Source organism: Lactuca saligna, chromosome 4, assembly GCF_052625555.1.
Source record: "Lactuca saligna cultivar CGN05327 chromosome 4, ASM5262555v1, whole genome shotgun sequence".
Lineage (NCBI taxonomy): Eukaryota > Viridiplantae > Streptophyta > Magnoliopsida > Asterales > Asteraceae > Lactuca > Lactuca saligna.
Genome location: NC_136420.1, coordinates 115,783,851 through 115,797,881, shown reverse-complemented (window position 1 = coordinate 115,797,881; position 14,031 = coordinate 115,783,851). Strand labels below are relative to the sequence as shown.

At 42.2% G+C, this 14,031-nt stretch overlaps 2 protein-coding genes across 3 annotated transcripts; one reads left to right on the top strand and one right to left on the bottom strand.

Moving 5' to 3' along the window:
* The first annotated feature begins 302 nt into the window (after positions 1 to 302).
* Positions 303 to 1,901, top strand: LOC145042656 (nuclear protein). The gene is made up of 5 exons (XM_078991114.1): positions 303 to 734; positions 809 to 1,026; positions 1,086 to 1,214; positions 1,398 to 1,529; positions 1,709 to 1,901. The coding sequence occupies exons 1-5, from the start codon at positions 383 to 385 to the stop codon at positions 1,823 to 1,825; spliced, it is 948 nt and encodes a 315-aa protein (XP_078847240.1). The 5' UTR covers positions 303 to 382; the 3' UTR covers positions 1,826 to 1,901.
* A 23-nt stretch (positions 1,902 to 1,924) lies between these two features.
* On the bottom strand, positions 1,925 to 3,129 carry LOC145042657 (uncharacterized). Of its 2 annotated transcripts, none has more exons than XM_078991116.1 (2): positions 2,971 to 3,129; positions 1,925 to 2,346 (listed from the first exon to the last, which is right to left on the bottom strand). In XM_078991116.1, exon 2 carries the CDS (start codon positions 2,324 to 2,326, stop codon positions 2,024 to 2,026), a length of 303 nt encoding a protein of 100 aa, XP_078847242.1. In that variant the 5' UTR covers positions 2,327 to 2,346; positions 2,971 to 3,129; the 3' UTR covers positions 1,925 to 2,023. The 2 variants fall into 2 exon arrangements, with proteins under 2 accessions (XP_078847242.1, XP_078847241.1); XM_078991115.1 differs by having other exon boundaries at positions 1,925 to 2,354; positions 2,971 to 3,126.
* Positions 3,130 to 14,031: the final 10,902 nt, after the last annotated feature.

Sequence of the window (14,031 nt, the reverse complement as noted above, 5' to 3'; positions counted from 1 at the left end):
GGTTTTTGTAATGTTAGCATCTTTCAAACATTTTTTGCGAAGGATCAATATTCCTCACGAATATTGAAAGTGATACTGCTTTATGTCAAAGAAAAATATATCTAAGAATACATAAACAAAAATTCTCATGGTCATTTTAGACTTTAGTAAATAACTTGATAATATTAGGCTCAAAAAAGTTTTACACTATCCCTAGTGAGTTAAGTTACCCCAGGACCCGAAAATCGAAATTGTCATGAAATGGATTGTGGGCCAACCGGAACCGGATATGCCATCCTACAAACGAGTGGCTCTCTCTGCCTCGTCTCAACAAAGAAATACACACGAAACAAACCCCATCCATGGCACCCACTGCACCCTCACCCTCGCATCATCAACGACAATGGCTAACTTAACAACCACCACTACAATCTCTTCTCTTTGGTACCACTCCCACTCCACTAAACCTAATTCACTTCTTAATCTCAAATCCAAACTCCAATCTTACCCATCATCGACATCAAGAGCACCAACAACCTCAATGGCTGCCACCACCGCCACAAAAGTAATACCCTCAATCATCGTAGGCGGTGGCCGTGTCGGAAAAGCCCTACAACAGATGGGCGCCGGCGAGGATTTGCTCGTGAAGAGAGGCGAGCCTGTCCCGATCGATTTCCCAGGCCCGATACTGGTGTGCACTAGGAACGATGATCTAGACGCTGTTCTTCAATCCACTCCTCAATCCCGTTGGAACGGTTCGATAATTAGAACTTATTCGTTTTCTTCTCTTGTGTTTTTCTGGTTTAGTTGGATCATAACAATCTAGCAGATTTGGTGTTTTTCCAGAACGGGATGCTGTCGCCATGGTTCGAAAGTAAAGGTCTAGGTGATGCTGATCAAGTGTTGGCGTATTTTGCTGTTGCGAAGCTTGGTGAGCCTCCTATTGATGGTATAACCGATACGAATCCCGAGGGGTTGACTGCTTCATTTGGGAAATGGGGTTCTGCTGTTGCTGATAGGTTACGCGCTGGAGGTCTTTCTTGCAAGGTAAATTTTGAGTTGAAGTTGTAATTATGTAAAAGAAACTAAGGAAATATGGAAATCAGGTACTTGAGAAAGAACCATTTCAGAAGCAAATGCTAGAGAAGCTTATATGGATATCGGCATTCATGCTTGTTGGAGCTCGTCATCCTGGAGCTACTGTAGGCGCTGTAGAAAAGGACTTCCGTTCTGAGGTAACTTTACCTTCGTCAATATAAGTCACAAGGTTGACTTTGACTCCACCATATATATTATATAGAGTTGAACTTTTTAAGGAGCCATATGTAAGTGTAACCGATGTGGGACACTAACAATAAACAAATTAATTGAGATTTTATACTACCATCATCAATCTAAAATTTTGCCTAATTTTTCAGGTTGGTAGCCTCATAAGTGAACTGGCATCTGCAGCAGCCACAGAGAAAGGCATTGTATTTGAAGAAGGGGTCGAGGAAAGGTTATGTGCTTATGCTCGAGCAGTTTCACACTTCCCTACAGCAGTGAAAGAGGTAAGTTTTGTCCTCTTTTGCAAAGAAAATCTATGACTCCACACATTTACCTAACATGGTATCAAAGCCAACATAACACATAAGTCTCATTTTTGTCTCTAGTTTGGAAATAAAAACTAGGACTCTTGATATACTTGAGCTTTGTTCATTCTCTAAAAAAGTGGTAATGAATTTTGCAGTTCAAATGGAGAAACGGGTGGTTCTATTCACTCTCAGAGAAGGCAATCGCTCAAGGGAAGCAAGATCCGTGTCCTTTGCACACCGCATGGCTTAAAGAACTAAATATTGTTCAGTAAATTATGTGTCATTGTGTACCCAAGTGTTTCAGACAACTCTTTATATTAAATAATCGCACATTTCTATTCATGAAAATCGACATTTCTCTTAGATCAATGTAACAAATGTAAAACTAATAGAATTAGATACATTATCACCATTCATCATACAAGCAGAAAAAGGAGATACAAGATTTTGTTTGGTGGTTTAGTGTGAAATTATAATTTTAGTTTTCTTTTGGCAATTGATTCTTTGGCTAGTTTGACTTGACACAGTGCCTTTTGAGTTGGGTTTAAGCCATAACAGATGTCCCCGGCTCCTAGAGTAACAGCAAAATAGAGATACACAGTGCAGAGGACAGCAAGAAGTACAAGAGCAGTTAGTAGGTAGCGATGTCTCCTGATAACTGTTGAGAAGCTACCCAATTCATCTTCTTTTATGTATTGTTTTTTGACTGAAGGTGAAGAGAATGGTGTCTGTGACCTACGATGAGGGGAGGTTATCACTCCTTCTAGAACCATATCTTTTTGGCTTTTTGCAACTGGAATTCTAAATGCAGAAGAAAAGGAAAAAAAAACAGAAATCCACATGAGTAATCATACATCGATCAACAAAAACTCTCATAATTGAACAAGCTATAATAATCTCTGGTTGCAAATGTACAACTGCAAAAACGATTATAAACAAACGGATCTAGAAGTAAGTAATGTTACTGGTAAGAATAATTAGCCGACAGTCATAAATGATAAATGCATGAAGTTTTTCTTTCACTTGAAGAGATGTTCTAGTGAGGTGACGTAGATTTGGTTCTTTGTGATCTGAAATTTCAGCGATTCAAGAGTGAATTACTTTCTTATTGTATGATCTGTATAGAATTCATTTATGTTTCTTACTCAAAAACTATCGTGTACATGAACAACAACTCAGATGATCTCAAATGCACAAGCGTATAATTGCAGAAACAGTTAGAAACAACCAACGCGCAAAATGCAGGCAAGCAAACTTCAAATTATTCAGGTTGGAAAAGCACAAATTGCATTATCTAGTTACATTAATTGCAAATCAAACCAGATTAACTCAACTATTACAAATCGGACTGATCTAAATCAAATCAACAACAACACCGATCTGTTCGGAAGAAGTAACGGAGGAGAAAATGACTTACCGGATAGGAGACAGAAGTTCCCGCTAAGTCAACGGATCGCTGGAAGAGACGATGATATTGTCGGTTATACTACTCTCCGGAGACGTTCGCGCACTTTCCAGATTAAAAGTGAAGATTTGGGTCGGGTGGGGTCGTATTTGGCAGTCGACACGATGGGCCTCTCCGTCAATACGGCGCTTGGGATGCTTGTAGGGGTTGTTTTCCGCCCAAAGGCCGCAATAAGAAAAAGACTATCACCACAGTAGAAATTAAATAATTGATATCAATAAGCCATTTTTTCTAGAGTAAATTACACGAATGGTCCCTATGGTTTGGGGTAATTTGTGTGTTTGGTTCATAATTTTTTTTTTTAACTCGGAAGGTCCTTATGGTTTGTTTTTGTTACGCGTTTGATCCCTACTGTTTATTTTTGTTACGCGTTTGGTCCCTATCTTATTTAAAAAAACTATTATTTAAATAGGAAAAAATAATGGGATAGGTGAGGTAAGGTGAAAGGATGGGATTAGGGGAGTGATTATTTAAATAAATTAAAAAAATCAAGGGCATAATAGTCTTTTCAGGTAAGATAGGGACCAAGCGCGTAACAAAAACAAATAGTAAGGACCTTCCGAGTTAAAAAAATAAGTTAGGAACCAAACGCGCAAAATAATTAAAAAAAAAAAAAAAAAAAAAACTCACGCCATGTTAAACTAGACAATGAATAAACAAATTTAGGTAAAACGGTCAAAGATTTCAATGAGGTTAAATAAGTTGATATGACTAAGCACAAAAACTAAATAAGATTTCAATCATATTAAATAAGTTGATATGATTAAGCATAAAAACTAAATAAGATTTCAATCAGGTTAAATAAATTGATATGACTAAGCACAAAAACTAAATAGAAGCGGTTAGTGTTAAAATAAAAAGAAGATATATATATATATATATATATATATATATATATATATATATATATATATATATATATATATATATATATATATATATATATATATATATATATATATATATATTTTCAACGATTTGATAAAAAAATCGTAAATTTGTTTTTTTTAATAGGAAAATCCTAACTACCGACAATTTTTAATATATTTACTAATTTTTTGCTGATTAGCTGGTAATTAAGACTTTAGTCTCAAAGAAAATAAAGTTTATGATTTTTTTATCAAATCGTGAATTAAAATTTTACTGTAAAAGAAAATAAAGTTTTGCACTTTCTTATCAAATTATTGAAAATATTAGGATTTTAATGTGTGTGTGTGTGTGTATATATATATATATATATATATATATCTTTTTTTGTTAGAAATTAATGGTATGATAATCTTTAAGCATAAAAGTTACAGGTGCATGTTCTGGTGAGCTAGATCCTATTGAAATCCTTAAGGTTTACTTTATATATATATATATATATATATATATATATATATATATATATATATATATATATATATATATATATATATATATATATATATAATTTCAACAAATCAACATTAAAAAAACGAAGATAGTCAAGAAATAAAGAAAGAATCAAGATTGTGTTGGCTTTTTACAGTCCTAAAAATGAAGAACTAAGAAACTGGAATATCTGAAACTGTCATTCTTACCCTTTATCCACATTCACAACCTTTTGACTAGACGTGTGTTGTTGTGTTTGTACAATTTGTCTCAACTTTTCAATTCAATATTTGGCGGCGAACCAAGAAGCAAACTTTACAAGTCTTCTCACCCTCTTTTCGATCTCTTTTTTGCATTTGTTTCCCTTGATTGTGATTGTAAGAAGGTAAAGATGATGCTAAGAAAAATAGTGGTGATGCGACGGAAATTACAATTAAAAATTCTTCAGCTTGGGTCTCACCAGACTGATAAAATTATTTGTTTGTAGGAAAATCAAGAGTATATACTAAAATCTTAATTTTTTCAATGATTTGATAAGAAAGTCATAAACTTTTTTTATAAATTAAAATCCTAATTACCAACTAACCAGAAAAAATGATAAGCTTGTCAAAAATTATCGATAGCTAGGGATTTACTGTAAATGAAATAAAGTTTAAGACTTTCTTGTCAAACAATTGAAAATATTAAGACTTTAGTGTATATAACCCTATAAAAATAATCTGATTATTTATATTTTTTTTTAGATAAAGTGGAATCTAATTTTCTTTATCTTTTTCTGTTATTTATTTTCTTTTTCTTTCACACTTCCTACTTGTCTTCTATCCCACTCGGACACCTCTCTTTTTCCTTTTGCCTTATGTTTAGGGGTGTCATAAAAAACCAAAACCGAATAACCAAACCGAACCAAATGACGTTTGGTTTATTTGGTTCGGGTTATTTGGTTTTTGGTTAACTTGGTTTGGTTAACCGAATAAAGATATTTTATTCGGTTTGGTTTTTTGTTTAAATTTCATTGTTTTGGTTAAAGCAAATAAAATATATATATATATATATATATATATATATATATATATATATATATATATATATATATATATATATATATATATATACACACACACACTGATTAGTTACTAAAATTTCTATGATTTTTTTAGCTATTAACCATTATAAAGTTGTAACTATTTTATATTTTGTATTAAAAAACAAAAACAAATTAACCAAATAACCTTTAGTCGTTTCTTTAATTTTCATATACAATTAAAATTATATTAACCTATCTTTACAACTTAAATATAATATTTTATATATTTAATGTAGTTTCTTTGTTTGGTAATAGTTTAGTAAGTTTTTTTTTCTTTTAGTTTAATATTTATTTTTACGTGCTGAATTTTTTTCGTTTTAACCGTTAAACCGAACTGAATAAACCATAACCAATTAAACCAAACTTTATTCGGTTTGGTTATGATTAGATTTAAAATGTAAAAAAAAAACAAATAAAACCGAACCGTTTTAACCGAAAACCGAATAACAACCCTACTTCTGTTGAGACTCGTATAGAAGATTGGGTTTTCCCCCTTTTCTACCGAGAAGGCGTTGGAGTCAACTCCTCTCATCCTCATCCGACCATCCATCATTCCAACTACTTATTCCACATAAATTATTAGTAAATTACAAGAATGGTCCTTATGATTTGGGGTAATTTACACGTTTAGTCCCTAACTTATTTTTTTAACTTGAAAGACCCCTAATGTTTGTTTTTGTTGCATGTTTAGTTATTGTCTTACCTAAAAACACTATTTTAGCTTTGATTTTTTAATTTATTTAAATAAACACACATTCAACCCCACTTTCATCTTACCTTACTTTACTTTACTTACCTCACCTTATTTAAATAAATTTAAAAAATCAATTATAAAATAGTCTTTTTAAGTATGACAGGGACCAAACGCACAACAAAAACAAACTGTAAGGACATTCCGTGATTCCAAGTTAAAAAAAGAAGTTATGGACCAAACGTGCAAATTACCCCAAACCATAGGAACCATTTGTGTAATTTACTCTAAATTTATTGTATGTTTTGCATGTTTGTTTCCCTAATTATTATTCCTTCCGGTTTTCGCTTTTACATTTTCGGATGGATAACTCTTAGTCTTTCAACTTATTCAGTGTCTCACGGCAAGAGACATTTACAATTATGTGCCTAAGAAATTTGCCCAAATAAATGTTTATTTTTTTGGAAATCTCCAGAAAAGTCCTACAATTTTAGTCTAATTTATGAAAAAATCAAGAACTATTTTTTGTTTATAGAAAAGCACAGAATACCGGCTAAAACTTCGAAAAAAAAAACCCTTTTTGGCCGGTTTCGTAGATTTAGCAGGTATTCTGTCATTTTTCGTTAGTTTGCTCAAAATATTATGTAACGACCCAATTTTCACGTCCAAAAATTTCGTTTTAAAACCTTACTTTAGAAAACATTAATAATTAAAACATTGTTTGATCAAACGACAACACAACGCAAACCATGTTTAAAAGCCAAACCATACAACCCATCAAAATATCAAAGTACAAATCTCAGTGAATCTCGTAAATGCGGAAACCAGAGTGTGTGTGCATGATGTGCCGCTACCGCGCCAGCTCCTTCCCCTTCGAAGAAGAGGTACCTGAAAACAAAACTGTAAAACGTAAGCACAAAGCTTAGTGAGTTCCCCCACTGTACCACATACCACATAATCACATAACATACGTAAATTTTTCAGGCATATCTGGGTGCCCGACCTACCCCTTCGGTCCTCTCGACCGGATACTGCCTAGCATATCTGGGTGCTAAACCTCCCCTTCGGTCCTTTCGACCGGATACTGCCTAGCATATCTGGGTGTTGGCCTCCCCTTCGGTCCTTTCGACCGGATACTGGGGACTATTTCACCCCCTACTACTACCACATAAGACATATATCACATAGTCTAGCAACCCTAGATGAATATCACAAAGACAATCATCTAATCACACATCTCCTACTGGTGGGCTGGCATTGTGGCCTTAGACCCACTGCTACTGCTGAACTGATCGGGAACTGACTGACCACTGCTGCTGCTCCGGAATTCCTCCGACTGCAATTCCCACAACATACTCAATCACACACTGCTAACTGTCCTTTGGGTAAAATGACCATTTTACCCCTGGTCTAGCCAAAGTCAAAATCAGAGTCAACTTTCAGTTGACCCGACTCGCCGAGTTGGCTCTCCAACTCGCCGAGTCCCTATCCAGATGATTGTCCTGAGTCCCTGATTCTACTCGTCGAGTTAGGCTATGACTCGACGAGTTCTTCTTCTAAACTGACATTGAAGTTCTTCGTCCTACTCGCCGAGTTGTATGAACAACTCGTCGAGTTCATCTTCATCCGATGAACACTCATGCTTAGACTCGCCGAGTTGTATGAACAATTCGCCGAGTCTGTTCTTGATCTATGAAGATTTCCTTGGACTCGCCGAGCCAGGCCATGACTCGCCGAGTCCTACCATGGGTGAGTTCAGCTTCCAACTCACCGAGTCACCCCCTATGACTCACTGCTCAAACTCAATACGGCATAAAGGGACCAATTCGGTGACTCGCGAGCAGACTCGCCGAGTCACATGAACGACTCACCGAGTCGTCGCCATGCATCCATTAAATACACTGATTTGTTCGATTTCAATCCATGCCATTTATAGATCTGGGCTTCTAAGACACGAATCACACGTAAAGTTTCCAACTTTACGTGTAGATATTCACCAATATGGATTTTAGGGTTCAAAATGCCTCAAAAGGGTAGATCTAGGATGAACAAGCCACATGGATCCATAAAGCTAACAGATCTGAGCTCCTGGAGCTCAATCTTGCCTAGATCTAAAGGCCAATCCACTTATTACAAAACATTATGCACAAACAAGCTTGGGGAATTGCTCAAGAGTGTCTTAAATGAAATCTTAAGCATAGAAACAGGGAGAAAATGAGATATACCTCAATGAAATAGCTGAAAAACACAATGATGCTTGGATGGCTCTCCTTCCTCTTGATCTTTTTCCCCTTCTTGCCTCAAAACCTTTAAGAATACACACAAGAGCCTCAAACTCTCAAGGAACAAGCTTAAGACGAGGGTTGGGAGCTCGGGGGTGAATGGGGGCTGGCAAGGGGTGGATATGAGGTTTAAATAGGGTGCAAACCCTTGAAACTTAGGGTTTCATCCAACAGCGGTGACTCGCCGAGTCCAGGATATGGACTCGCCGAGTCGCCAACTTAAACGTGTCCTGGGTCTCGTCCCTACTCGGCGAGTCGGACCTATGACTCGCCGAGTCCAAGGCTAAAATGGGAAATACTCAAATAAGATTTACATACCAGGAACCAGGTGCTACAAATCTCCCCCACTTATTTTAGACTTCGTCCTCGAAGTCTGCTGCTCGATCCTGAAACAGCTCGGGGTAATGCTCCATCATCTCGTCCATCAGCTCCCAAGTCCATTCCGAACCCTTGCGGTGCTGCCATTACACCTTCACTAGTTCTACCCTCTTGTTCCTCAAATCCTTCGACTTCTTGTCGAGTATTGCGACTGGGCGCTCAATGTAATTCAAGCTGTCATCAACCTGAATATCCTCCAACGGTACTACCGCTGAATCGTCCACTAGGCACTTCCGCAGCTGAGAAACATGGAAAGTGTTGTGGATCTGACTGAGCTCGGCTGGCAGATCCAGCCTATACGCCACCTTGCCCACCCAGGCTACAACCCTGAACGGTCCTATGAATCTTGGGCCCAACTTGCCCCGCTTCTTGAATCGAATGACGCCTTTCCAAGGCGACACTTTCAGGAGAACCATATCCCCGACTTGGAACTCCAAGTCGGATCGACACTTGTCGGCGTAACTTTTCTGCCGACTCTGAGTAGTCTGAAGTCTGCTCCGAACCTGTTGGATCCTCTCGGTCGTCTCGAGCACCACCTCGGTGCTTCCCATGACTCTCTGGCCAACTTCACCCCAGCATATCGGGGTTCTGCACCTCCGCCCGTACACCATCTTGAATGGTGGTCGGTCAATACTCGCGTGGTAGTTGTTGTTGTATGAGAACTCAGCCAAGGGAAGATAGGTATCCCAGCTATCACCGAAATCTAACACACACGCCCGCAACATGTCCTCCAAAGTCTGGATGGTCCGCTCACTCTGACCATCCGTCTGCGGGTGAAAGGCGGTGCTAAAATGCAAGCGAGTGTCGAACTCATCATGAAACTTCTTCCAAAATCTGGAAGTGAAACGCACATCCCTGTCCGAGATCACCGATACCGGCACCCCGTGCCGCGCCACGATCTCCCTGATATAGATATCGGCCAATTTCTCGGCCGATATGCTCTCCTGAATCGGAATAAAGTGAGCACTCTTGGTCAGTCGGTCCACGATGACCCAAATCGAATCCACTCCACGCGCGGTCCTGGGAAGCTTTGTAATAAAATCCATGGTGATATATTCCCATTTCCACAGTGGAATGTCCAACGGTTGCATCTTACTATGCGGTCTCTGATGTTCGGCCTTGACCTTCCTGTAGGTCAAGCACCGCTCAATGTGCCATGTCACATCCCGCTTCATGCGGGGCCACCAATAGTCCAGACGGAGATCCCTATACATCTTTGTCGCCCCGGGATGAATAGAGAATCGAGACTTGTGCACCTCATCCATCAAAATCTGGCGGACGCCCCCGTGATACGGCACCCACACCCTACGGTGGAGGGTTAGTAGACCCCGGCTATCATAATCAAAGGAGGACACCTGACCCACTACGCGCTCGCTCTTCCGATGCTCCTCCTTGATAGCCTCCTGTTGAGCCCCCCAAATTCGCTCCAATAGGGGAGTCACTACGGTCATCCTCATGCATACGTCCCTGATCGGCGCCGCCTTGCAGCTAAGCGCATCGGCCACCACGTTGGCCTTCCCCTGGTGGTAAAGGATCTCGCAGTCATAATCCTTCACCACATCCAACCACCGACGCTGCCTCATGTTCAGATTCGGCTGGTCCATGAGATACCTCAGACTCTTGTGGTCCGTGTAGATGGTACAACGAACCCCGTAGAGGTAATGTCGCCAAATCTTGAGGGCGAAGACCACAGCCCCCAACTCCAAATCGTGCGTCGGGTAGTTCGCCTCGTGAGGCTTGAGCTGCCTCGAAGCATAGGCAATGACATGCTCCCTCTGCATCAGAACTGCGCCCAACCCTGAAATGGACGCATCATAGTAAACCACAAAATCCTCTACGCCCTCTGGCAGGGCTAGGATCGGCGCCTCACACAATCTTTGTCTCAGCATCTCAAATGCAGCCTGCTGCTCGGGTCCCCACCGAAAGACCACGACTTTCTTCGTCAGCCGCGTCAGGGGTACGGTTATCTTGGAGAAATCCTGGATAAATCTCTGATAGTAGCCCGCTAATCCCAAGAAACTCCGAATCTCGGATGGAGACTTCGGAACCTCCCATCTCATCACGGCCTCGACCTTGGCCGGATCGACCAGAATCCTGTTCTGGTTGACGAGGTGCCCAAGAAATTGCACCTTGCGCAGCCAGAACTCACACTTGGAGAACTTGGCATACAAGCTCTCCCTCCTCAGGGTCTCCAACACCTCCCTCAGATGCTCCTCATGCTCCTCCTGAGTCTTGGAATAAACCAAGATGTCATCGATAAAGACTAACACAGACCGATCCAGCATCGGTCTGCAAACGCGGTTCATGAGATCCATGAACGCGGCAGGAGCATTGGTGAGCCCAAACGGCATCACCACAAACTCATAGTGGCCATAACGTGTCCAAAACGCGGTCTTCTGCGTATCCTCCTCCCTGACTCTCATCTTATGATAACCCGAACGCAAGTCAGTCTTGGAGAACCAAGATGCTCCCTGAAGCTGGTCAAAGAGGTCATCAATCCTCGGGAGTGGGTAACGGTTCTTCACCGTCACCTTGTTCAACTCCCGGTAATCTATACACATCTGATGCGACCCATCCTTCTTCTTCACAAATAGGATCGGGGCTCCCCAAGGCGAACTGCTCGGACGAATGAATCCCTTGTCTAGCAGCTCCTGCAGCTGCGTAGACAACTCCTGCATCTCGGGAGGAGCCAACCGATACGGTGCTTTGGCTATCGGAGCCGCACCGGGGATAAGGTCAATCCTGAACTCCACCTGTCGCTCCAGAGGTATCCCAGGTAGCTCCTCCGGGAAAACATCTGCAAAATCTCGAACCACCGGAACCTCGCTCACTGTCGCTTTACCCGTCTCCCGGGTATCCATCACATACGCGACATATCCTGTGCATCCCTGCTGAAGATAGCGCCTAGCCCTCGCTGCTGAACACACAGTGGGTCCACACTGCGGCCTTTCTCCATGAATCACTAACTCTCCCCCACTCGGGGTCCTGACTCGCACTAGCTGCTGCGCGCAGTCTATCACCGCCCCATTAGGGCTCAACCAATCCAAGCCAATAATCACCTTGTTCCCACGCAATGGAATGGGAACCAAGTCCACCAGGTAACGTTCCTCAAACAGTCGCAGAACGCGATCTCGAAACACCATCGATGCTCGCACCGATCGATAATCAGCAATCTCTACCTCTAACGGGCAATCTAACTCGCCTGAAGTCTCATGAAACCTCTTGCTAAGCGCAAAAGAAACGAACGATCGGGATGCACCCGAGTCGAACAATACCTGAACTGGGATGTCGTTCACATGGAACGATCCTAATGCATATATATACACATGGAGCACATATCAATATCATAACATCATAAAACAAAAGATAGAAGGAAAGAATCATACCCGTCACCACATCGGGCGCGGCGCGTGCCTCCTCGGTAGTCAGCTGGAATGCTCGGCTCATCACCACTGGAGCCTCTGCCTTGCCCTGTCAGCCATCCGTGATCTGCAGGGTCGCTGGAGTTGGCGCCTTCACCGGCGATGAAGCTGTCAACAGGGGGCAATTGGCCTTCTTGTGGCCCCTCTGGTTGCAGTGGAAACACAGCAACTCCGATGTCTGAATAACTGCTGCAGGAGCAGCGCAATCCCTGCTGATGTGCCCAAACTTGCCGCACTTGTAGCAGCCCAAGGATCCCATCCTGCATGCCCCCTCGTGTGCCTTGCCGCATTTCCGGCAGCGTCCCCGTCCCTGTTGGCCTTTCGGCCCCATATCTGATCCCTTGGGCTTCTTTCCCGAAGCCCCTCCTGTCTGTCCCTCCTCTAATTTCCGTTTCCGGATGTGCTCCAAATCTATCTCCCTCTCCCTCGCCCTGGCAATCATAGAGTCCAAGGTAGGGCAAGCCGAAAAGCTAACATGCCCCCGGATGTCAGCTCGAAGCATATCGTGACAACGAGTCCTCCTCATATCCTCGTCACCAGCATACTGGGGCACCAACAAAGCCCTCTCCCGGAACTTGGCAGTGATATCCGCCACAATCTCCATCGTCTGTCTCATATCCAGAAACTCCCTGGCCAGCTGCTGAAGCTCGACAGCCGGCACAAACTCTGCCCTGAACCTGGTCACAAAGTCCGACCAGGTCATAGTCTCGATAGCTGAGGCTCCCAACGAGTCACCCACTGACTCCCACCAATCCCGGGCTCGGTCCCGTAAACACCCCACTGCATATCTCACCTTCGACCCCTCGGGGCAGAAGCTAGTCAACTGTGCAGACTCGATGTCTGCAATCCATCGCCTGGCAGCAATGGGGTCCTTTACCCCATGGAAATCCGGCGCACCACTGCCCCTGAAGTCCTTGAAGGACAGTGTGCGCGACCCCGACTAGCTATAAGCCAAATCACTCCTGAATGCCTGCAGGCGATCCTCCATCAACTCCATGATCCCTTCCTTGATCGACTCGAAGATAATGGGAGTCGACTCAAGGATACCCCTGGTGATCTCTGACGCGATGAACTCACGTAGCCCCTCATCTACTGGCTCGGAACCTGATCCCGAACCTGATCCCTCTCCGCCATCCACCGGCCTTGATCGAAGTACCACCATTATGCAATACATCACAACAATCATTAGATATATTGATGCTTCCTGAGGGATCACAGCTATTTACAAGTTCCCGGGTCTGGTCTTGGCCTTCCTCGGTTCGGGTACGGATCCTCTGCTTTCAGTAGTACGGGCCCATACTACCTTCCACATCTATCCGTACCTTCTTCAAGGACTGCCTCGACTCCACCAGGTCACTTACGCTAAGGCTGGTTACTACTATACTCATCCCAGGCTCGCCCTAGGGAAATCTCCGGCTCTACTTGATCCAGTCCTCAGCTGCTGCAGGCCTCCTCGTAATGCCAATTAGGCATCACCCGAATACCATCACATGCGACGAGACTCAGATAATCCTTTGAGTACCCGACTCGTCCCTACAACGGTTGGACTCAAACAAGAGCTGCGCAGTAGGATCAAATCTGGTACTCTAAGATTATTCAACTCTGACCACATATGATGTGACGTATTCGCCTAACGACTAATTCCCATTATTCGGAGTCCCACGTAGCACGAAGCAAGCAGCATTCAGACGAGGGAAACAACGTCAAGCAATTCCGGTCTCATGGAGAGAAACTGGACTAGTACACCGTGCTAACTCATACTTCTAGGCACACCCTAACATGCTACCTTACTGTTGTCTA

Excerpts from the sequence above, each read along its gene's own strand:
- LOC145042657 (XM_078991116.1), bottom strand. The coding sequence starts at position 2,326 with ATGGTTCTAGAAGGAGTGATAACCTCCCCTCATCGTAGGTCACAGACA.
- LOC145042656 (XM_078991114.1), top strand. The coding sequence starts at position 383 with ATGGCTAACTTAACAACCACCACTACAATCTCTTCTCTTTGGTACCAC. Across the intron at positions 1,215-1,397 it reads AAAAGGACTTCCGTTCTGAG|GTTGGTAGCCTCATAAGTGA; the intron begins GTAACTTTACCT and ends CTAATTTTTCAG. Across the intron at positions 1,530-1,708 it reads TCCCTACAGCAGTGAAAGAG|TTCAAATGGAGAAACGGGTG; the intron begins GTAAGTTTTGTC and ends TGAATTTTGCAG.